Raw genomic sequence first — 9,440 nt, 5'->3', positions numbered from 1 at the left:
AGCCAACACTGCTGCTTGCAACATGTCCTTGTGTGCTGCACAACCCAACCCAGGCCCACCCCTTGCAGTATGTGTATGGAAGAGCAACAAGCAGCCATCATTAGTGGTCCCAGGGTATAGCAGAGATAGGAAGGCCCCAAGGTCAGGGTCTTGGGTCTTCATTAAAGCCCCTTTCCCCGAAGGTCTGAAGGGCTTTCCCCACTGAAGGGCTGGTGGCCCTTAGCCCTGCCTCCAAAAGGAGCTAAATTTATTACCCTCTCAAGATTATTATGTTAAGTTCCTAGCCTCTGCTTTGTGTTTTACTCTTTCCCTCATTCCTGAATAAGGAACCAGCTGGCCCCATAGCAAAGTAGAATTGGTTGTCAAGCATGTCATGTCAAGGGCCCCCAGGACAAGCTAACTGGTAGTGTTTTCCTTCTGTAGATCAGAACAGTTATTACCTTTCAAAAGCAGTGTTCTGTTTTTATTTGTTTTACTGTAGCATTTGTAAGCCCCAACCCAGATCAGGAAACCTTTGTGCTAGACATTTCATACCTACCCTTGGTTTTAAAAACAATACTCTCCTTTAGAAAGGAAATCTCTGCAGAATGTTTTTATCTCCATAAGCCAGTAAGCAAGGATGCAACTACCCACTAGTATCCCATGCAGCCATGAAAATTACCACCACACAAACCTAAGGTTTTGCTATATAAAATGATCAACTTACAATTGACATCGTTGTCAGTGGAAGAGCAGGTGACTTAACAGACAAAACCAAATGAAGGCTTTTTAAAAGGAATGGTGTTAAATGATTTATTTAAAAAACACTTTAAAATACAAAAATAAATATCTGCTTGCTTGGCATTTTAGATAGATAAAATATTTACTAAACTCAGTTCACTTTCACCTAACACACAGTCTCTTTTCAAGCTACACCCTTTATTCTTAGCTTTCATCCTCACCGAAAAGCTGTACAAATCATGTTCTGCAATACTGTCAAAGAAAAAATCCTCATTAAAGATGGGGTTTCTGCTTCTTTTTATAACAGTGCTTCTCTGCTTCTGAATTTTCCCTGGCACAAGGGAGAAGGTGATGCAGCAGTTTATACTTTTAGGCTCCACAGACACATCATATAAACCCTCTGCACTGATCAGACGGAGTCTCAGCCTTCTGTTTTCTGAACAATACTCTGATGACAGTCTCAACAACCCTCCTCTGTCCAGTAGCACTGTGCTCTCCCCAACAAGCCTCTCTCGGCCACAGGTAAGGTCCAGTGGAAAAATAGTGGAATGTGACAGGTTAAAGCTCCATGTACGGAAGGACTCAACTAGCCCCTCTGAAGACCTCCTGGTGGCATTGGGGCTGTTATCATTGGAGCTGCTTTCATCTGTCGATAAGGAGTTGTTCCTTACCATGCTGGATTTGTTCCTTGCTCTCAGTGCCCTGCCAAGCAGCCCCTCTTGGCTCCGAGCTCTGAACAATGGGCAGGATCTGGGAGGAGATCTACTCAGCAGTGGGGAGCTGAAAGGAGACGAGTCAGTGGAAGAGGTAGCATCACTGTCCACTGCAGCTTGCCTGTGCAGGAGTGGATGCTTAGAAGGTACTCTGGCAGAGACAGAGCTAATGGCAATGGGGCTGGAAGCAGCCCCTGTGCTAGCACAGGTATTGGCTCTGGATCGAGGCAGCATCAAGCTGGATAGAGAGCTGCTGCATGGGTCATTGTGGAAGATGGACTCCTTCCTCCTGGTGTGGGGACTCTCCAGCAAGGTGCAGAAGCCATAGGAGGTCTGGGCTTTGGGGAAGTGGGGCAGGGACAGCGCTGCCTGGGATTGCGGGTCCAAGTTGGAGCAGTCCTCCTCCAGGGCTGGAATCTCCTCAACACTTTCTATCTGGATGAGATGTGGCAAGAATGGGCTGGGGCCAAAATCAGCAATGCCAGGAGGATGCAGACTGGGCTCTGCCAGGCAGCGGTCATATGGAGAGGAAATCGTCAGTCTGGGAGGGATGCAGAACTCTGGGATCCTATCTGGGGTTAAAACGTTGGGAAAACCAGCTGCCCCAACCTGGGCTTTCTCTGACACCATCTGACCAGGCTGCAGCCCCAGGAAGGAAGGACTCCGTAGGTTGCTGTTTCCAGGTGATGCTTTCATCTTCTCCATGAACCACATCACTGCAGCTGGATACAGAGAGGGAAAGGTCCCTGCAGCAGAGCTCAAGTTCACCTGCAAACAGAAGCAGAAGCACATGAACATCTTCTGACCAGCAACAGTCAAGCAAAGCCCTGCCTGCATGCAGAGTCCCTTTCTAGCCTGCTGCACCACTAACAACCTAGTAGGATAAGATAAAGTTCACTTCTCATAGCAACAACATCTCCCACCCAGCCTTACAGCAAAGGATAAAACTAATAGGTTACTACAGAATTTAAACAGTGTCCTAAAGAAGTTAGTTAAATGCTATCTGTTCTTAAATTAAGATTCAAATCCATGCTCTGTAGAAGTTTTCCTCTCCATTAAATTCCATAAGGCTTCTCCATAAGTCAAGCTCACCCATACCTTTGCACGTTTAAGCCACTTATTATTTCAGATTGTTCACTAACAGCCTGTTCATCAGTGTCTGTTTAGCACAGCCCCTTCTTCCTGCTACTGCTGCTCTGGAGAGCTCACTTCAATAGCAGGTAGAAAAAGAGGCAGGCTCCGCTTTTATAAGCGAGTCCAGCAGCCTCATGCCCAATCATACACTGAAGGGGGATGGGGGGAGAAGGGGAGATGCAACCAGCTCCTCCCTTTGGCTAATTTCCAAGCTGCTAAGAGGCTCCACCCAGACCAAGCTGAGCTCCCAGCAGCCAGCAGCCCTCATGCTGTCTTCCGGCTCATTTTCCCTGGTTCTCAAGTGCCAACAGCTGCTGCTGGGGGCGGGTGCATCTGAATCAAAGAAAAGGAAGGAGACACCCTACACTCCTCACCCCCCAGATTGCCAGGGCTGGTGAAGAAACTGGTGTATATACACAGACACACACACTTCAAATTCACTCAGAAACCAGAGACTCTCTGCACCAAGTACACAGATCTAATGCATGATGCAGGAGGCATGTGCATTCAGCAGAAGGGGCCAAATTCATCCCTGGGGTAAAAAAAATCCCTTGGCATCAGTGATGTGGTTCATTGTACAGGGGAAGACAGGTGTGTGAGAGATGGTTCTTACCAGCTGGAAAGAGCTGAACTTTGATTACATTTTAGTGCATCAAGCTACGTCAATCCCAGTAGGTTCCCTTCACCCCAGGCATCATGCAGTCATTTCCCTGGGTTGGGTCCATTCATACTATTTCATAGCGAAGGGAGTTTGAATTCACCTAAATGCTCAGAACAAAGCTTAACCCAGAACCACTGCATTTTGCAGCTGAATCCATAAGCTGCATAAACCTATATTCCTCCCCATTATCCCCCAGCTCCAATTACCACTTGTTTTATTGTAATGTCTATTTATACCATAAGCTGTTTCCAAATAAAGTATCCAAAACCAAACAGAAACAAGTCACCTCCATGCTTCTGTTTATCTAGAAACTTTGGCACCTTTCCTGGATTTGAGCAGAGAACATGGATGTTTATTTCCTTGACACTGTGATAATTTAGAGTAACTTCAGATGGTTAACCCTTGCATTTCTGTATAAATCAATGCATATATTTATATATTACCACTACCCCTCATATTTAACTACAGACAGATGAGTGTGTATTCTAGAGGAAGATATAATCAGAAAGTGTTGGTATCAGGCCTGTACTATGGGTGCAAGTGAATACAGGTGCAGGGATATAAAGCAAGTGAAATCTGAGAGAAAGTGATTTTTATTCAGGCTCTGGGTTTGTGATGCTTAGGAAGAGGTTAGGCCAGGGACAGACACCACATGAGCTAACCCTGACCTAGCCCCAACTGGTTTTCAAGTATAGACCCAGGTTAACCTCTTACCTTAGCTGGTAGAATTCACTACTTAACTCCCTGCTAGGGTGAGCCTCAGTCAGCTTAATTCAGGTGAAAACAGCTCACCTGGGCCTTTGCTGGGAAGACTCTGGGGTTAGCCAACGCCAACCTTTTTTCTTAATCTACTCTTTTTTTTTTTTTAATATATAAAGGATTCAGCAGCCTGGAACTAGAGAAGTGGGGGCTGCAAAAAGTCCTTAACGCACTTTCATTCCAGAAGAAAGCACTTGACATTCCTGATATAGCTAAGGGAAAAGGAGTTTGGTGGGAGGGAGTGGAAGGAAGTTCTCATGATTTTTAAACACATCATAAAACAGCAAGATATCATTAAACCAATTCATTCTGCTCTGCTAGTAAGCTTTAAGCAAGACACATGACCCTTAAAGCATCTGGATGGATGACCCTTTTCAGCCACTGTATTGAGTTACATGGTGCTATGGCCACATGCATTCCTGCAAGTTTTCCTATAGCAATATCTCTTGTGATGAAAGACAATGTTAAGTGGGGAGGTTGCAGGAAACTAGCCAAATACTGATTAAATCTGTAATCCTAATTAGAGGGATACAAGAAAGTAGCTGGTCTTAAATTTTGTTTTATCCTCTAACAAACAAACTTCCTGTTCACTTAGGCCCAGATCCACAAAACTTATTTCAGCTCCAAACTTCCATAAGTGAAATAAATGGATCTAATCCCTGTATCTAGATTAGATTTTAACATGCTTAGAGAAAAGTCAAATCAGTGCCCATGGGAAAAAATATTTTCCCTCTAATGAGAGGTTCAGCCACAGATGCCCCAAAACACACAAATACTGAGAGTGATGCTCCACCATTTATGCCTTTTACACTAGTTTACCTTCATGTCTTAAATGGAGTTATACAAGAATTACCACAGAGAAAGCAAGAGGAAAGTGAGGCCTGATTAAGCACAGCATTTCAGTTATTTGTGGTTGAGTGGGATGCTAATGCAACCATCCACAGAAAGGTTTTGATTAAAGCATGCCCTTGACAACTCTTGGCTTATGGACATTCATTTTAGAATCCCTGAAAAGGGACCACCACAAGTTGGGAGCACCCCTTTATCTCAGCTCCAAGACAAAGAAGGTAAGGTTTGGGTTGCCTTTTTCCTGGGACAAAATAACACTTCCTTTTTTTAGTCTAAAAGGAGAGAGAGAGAGAGAGAGAGAGAGAGAGAAAAAAAAAACTTTTGTTTTTTAGTTCTTTTTTTAAACTTGTTGTTTCCTCGTGGCCAGAATAAAAAAATAAAAGGGTGAAGTCCCACAGACACTGGTTGGTACTAGTTAACTGTTAAGAACTAATTTAAGACAAGTTCCCTCAGACTGGGTAGGTGTACCAAAAAAGTGAGATTGTATAGCTTTTAATTGAGATACACCTGTGAAAAGAAATATAGGTGAACAAAACAGTACAAAACATGCCAAAACTTTCTGAAAATTTTCTTTTAGCAAACTCACCTGCTTGACACTGACCTACTACTTGAGAAAGCTGAAATTAAATATGGACCCTTAGAAAAAGGTGTAGTTTGACTCTTCCACTTATAAAGAGACACAATCAACACAGGTGGGGCAGATTTGCTCAACACCTGTAAGACACTTTAAGAATTCAGAGCTGCTTAGGATACTCTGCTAGACTATTCACACAGGTTTGTCATCTTTAGCTAGGGATAGGGAAGAATTTAGTTAAAATTGTACAGCTGAGAGGTTAGATTAGTATCATAGATGAGAACCATGACCCCATAGCTGCTTTTTAGGGCTTGTGCCCTGATAATCAACACCCTTATGCACATTTCTCTAATGTTTTGTCTAAGCACTGTTCTTAATAGCCTTTCAGAACTACCATTTTAAAAACTCTTAATTCCAATCTGTCATCACAGATAAAGAAAATGCACCTTATTCTGCGGACAGTTGTAGGTGGACCTCTGCCCACAGTTAGCCCCACTGATGGTAGTGCCTGTGCACATCTCTTTGCAGGATCCGGTGCTTAACATGCAAATCCTATACAGTCCTCCATCAAGAAACCATAATGTTGTTTAGAGTTGACTTTTCATGCTTGTTGACAATACTATATTCATTTTATATCTGTCATACAGTTGTGACTTCCTTTAGCCCTTGTTATCTCACATTAAAAGCATCTAGCTCAGTCTCATTTTCAACTCTCACTGAAATTTCCTGTTTCAGAGTAGCAGCCGTGTTAGTCTGTATTCACAAAAAGAAAAGGAGTACTTGTGGCACTTTAGAGACTAACAAATTTATTAGAGCATAAGCTTTCGTGAGCTACAGCTCACTTCATCGGATGAAGTGAGCTGTAGCTCACGAAAGCTTATGCTCTAATAAATTTGTTAGTCTCAAAGGTGCCACAAGTACTCCTTTTCTTTTTGAAATTTCCTGGTAAAGGATACCTAAAGTTATGCCTGAATTCATTACCATAAATTGACAAAGGGCACCACCTATTGGCAACTGTTTGAAGATCATCACGAATTATCACATCTGTTCCATGTTGCTCATCCCTTTCCATTTTTTATGCAACTACTTGTAGAAAGAATGACTTTCCCCCCACATAAAGTATTTCAACTTAACAGTTAAATACTAGACAAAATATATTAAAGTATACTAATACAATTACAGTGTGGATATTAAAACATATAGACACTGTCTTAATATTTTCAAAATAAAATTAGTTGTATTTTTCCAAAAACTATCTGGTTGATTTGTGTACTTTTTTGGGTCCTGTTGGATTTTCAAATATGAAAATTTTCCATTCTTGTGCAGCTGAACTGGTTTATCTTTTAAGATTTGACTTTTGCTATGCAAGCAATTTCATGTCTCCTCCAAAACGTATTTTGAGCTTCTCTCTCACAAAAGTTGTACGGCATTAACTATACCAGTAAAGGTAAAGTGGTACAACCCCACCACTCCCTGTTTGGATTCAGTTATATTGGTGTCAATTTACTTAAACTGGTATCGCTTGTTCCTGTGGGGGGGGAGAAACTATGCCAAAATAAACCACCTAATATAACTGCATCCATCTAGAATTTGTACTATTATAACTATTTTAGTTAAAAAAAATTATACCCCTAACCAAAATAGTTATACTGGTACCAAAACTGGGTGTAGACCAGGCCTTTATCCAGGGTACTGGTTGGCTTAAGGGACACTGTGGCCAAAAGAGCGAATGTGATCCTTAGATGCATAAAAGGAGAAACTTGAGTAGGAGTAAAAAGGTTGTTTTACCCCTGTATTTTGGCACTGCTAGAATTGTATGTCCAGTTTTGGTGTCCACAACTCAAGAAGGGTGTTGATAGATTGGAGAGGGATCAGAGAAGAACCACAAGAATGATTAAAGAATTAGAAAATATGCCTTAGGCTACATCTACTCTACAGCCGGGATCCATGCTCTGATCGATCCACTGGCTAGTGGGTCGAGTGAAGCCCCTGTCAAATCGACAGCAAATCGCTCTCCAGTCAACCCCTGTACTCTACCGCCTGACAAGAAGAGTTAAGTAGTCAACAGGAGAGTTTTTCCCGTCGACCCCCCACAGCGTAGACACCGTGGTAACTCAACCTAAGGTACGTCGACTCCAGCTACGTTATTCATGTAGCTGTAGTTGTGTAGCATAGGACAACTTACCACAGTAGTGTAGACATTGCCTTATAGTGATAGACTTAAGGAGTGCAGTCTATCTAGCTTGACAAAGAGATGGTTAAGAGGTGACTTTATCACTATATGTACCTACATGGGGGACAAATATTTAAAAATGGGCTCTTCAATCTAGCTGAGAAAGGTATAACATGATCCAATGGCTGGAAGGTGAAGCTAAATAAATTCAGACTGGAAATAAGGTGTAAATTTTTAAAAGTAAAGGTAATTAACCACTGGAACTATTTATCAAGGATTGTGGTGGATTCTCCATCACTGGCAATTTTAAAATTAAGATTGGATATTTTTCTAAAGAATATGCTCTAAGAATTATTTTGTAGAAGTTTTATGACCCGTGTTATACAGACTAGATGATCACAATGGTCCCTTCTGGCAGGGTCTATTCAAACCAATTAATACGTAGTGTTAGTGTACCTCTTGTGTGTATTGTTGCTCCACGTGGATAAGCCTTAAGTATGTCATTGTTACAGTGGCAAAAATGGTTTACTGCACTAAGCTTTTTGCTAATAATATGTATATATTTAATTCCCACAGAATCTATAATAAAAAAGAAATAATCCCAGCAGTTTGATTATTGATGATGGGACAACAGCGAGCCAATTGTGGTAACAGAATTTTTAAAAAAATTTTACTAGCCAAAACCTTAGCACACTGAATTAGTGATGACTCTGAGAAAGGCACCCATATTTAGTTAAAAGAAAAGGAGTACTTGTGGCACCTTAGAGACTAACAAATTTATTTGAGCATAATCTTTTGTGAGCTACAGCTCACTTCATCGGATGCTTATGCTCAAATAAATTTGTTAGTCTCTAAGGTGCCACAAGTACTCCTTTTCTTTTTGCGAATACAGACTAACATGGCTGCTACTCTGAAACCTGTCACATTTAGTTAGTATTTCTCTGCTAGGGTGACCAGATATCCCAATTTTATAGGGACAGTCCTGATATTTGGGGCTTTTTTCTTATATAGGCGCCTATTACCCCCCACCCCCGTCTTGATTTTTCACACTTTCTATCTGGTCACCCTATTCTCTGCTGACCAATTAGAGCCCAAAACTGATCATTCTGACCTGCCCAAGCAGTACAAAGTGGCCAGATGTACCAGAGAATAAATCTCAACTATGCATATAAAGTGATGGGGTCTAACTTAGCTGTTACCATTCAAGAAAGAGATCTTGAAGTTTCTCTGAAAACATTCATTCAATGTTGCTGTCAAAAAAGCTAACAGAATGTTAGGATGCATTAGGAAAGGGATCGGCAATAAGCCAGTAAATATCACAATGCCACAACATAAATCTATGGAACAGCCACACCTTGAATATTGTCACCCCATGGCAAAAAAGATATATTAGAAATGGAAAAGGTACAGAAAAGGGCAACAGAAATGATGAGGGGTCTGGAACGGCTTTCATATGAGGAGAGATTAATAAGACTGGGACTGTTCAGCTTGGGAAAGAGACGACTAAACGGGGATATGACAGAGGTCTATAAAATCGGGACTGGTGTGGAGAAAGTGAATGAAGTAGTGTTATTTACTGCGTCACATAACACAGGAACCAGGGATCACCTAATGAAATTAATAGGCCCCGGGTTTAAAACAAACAAAAAGAAGCACTTCTTCACACAACACACAGTCAACCTGTGGAACTCGTTGCCAGAGGCTGTCGTGGAGGCCAAAAGTATAACTGGTTTCAAAAAAAGAATTAGATAAGTTTATGGAGGATAGATCCATCAATAGCTATTAGCCAAGATGGTCAGTGATTCAACCCCGTGCTCAGGGTTTCCTTAAGCCTCTGACTGCCAGAATATGGGAATG

General features: G+C 41.7%; 1 protein-coding gene across 3 annotated transcripts; it reads right to left on the bottom strand.

The window, feature by feature from the left end:
• Nucleotides 1–778: 778 nt before the first annotated feature.
• Nucleotides 779–5,525, bottom strand: LOC119862592 (C2 calcium-dependent domain-containing protein 4C-like). Of its 3 annotated transcripts, none has more exons than XM_038419561.2 (2): nucleotides 5,423–5,525; nucleotides 779–2,201 (listed from the first exon to the last, which is right to left on the bottom strand). In XM_038419561.2, the coding sequence occupies exon 2, from the start codon at nucleotides 2,145–2,147 to the stop codon at nucleotides 846–848; it is 1,302 nt and encodes a 433-aa protein (XP_038275489.1). In that variant the 5' UTR covers nucleotides 2,148–2,201; nucleotides 5,423–5,525; the 3' UTR covers nucleotides 779–845. The 3 variants fall into 3 exon arrangements, with proteins under 3 accessions (XP_038275489.1, XP_038275491.1, XP_038275490.1); XM_038419563.2 differs by having other exon boundaries at nucleotides 5,438–5,466; XM_038419562.2 differs by lacking the exon at nucleotides 5,423–5,525 and adding an exon at nucleotides 2,532–2,743.
• Between the last annotated feature and the right edge of the window lie 3,915 nt (nucleotides 5,526–9,440).

This window comes from Dermochelys coriacea, chromosome 10 (assembly GCF_009764565.3).
Source record: "Dermochelys coriacea isolate rDerCor1 chromosome 10, rDerCor1.pri.v4, whole genome shotgun sequence".
Taxonomy (NCBI): Eukaryota; Metazoa; Chordata; order Testudines; family Dermochelyidae; genus Dermochelys; species Dermochelys coriacea.
Note: the sequence above shows the minus strand (reverse complement) of the source record. Positions and strands in the feature narration are given on the sequence as shown.

Excerpts from the sequence above, each read along its gene's own strand:
- LOC119862592 (XM_038419561.2), bottom strand. The coding sequence starts at position 2,147 with ATGTGGTTCATGGAGAAGATGAAAGCATCACCTGGAAACAGCAACCTA.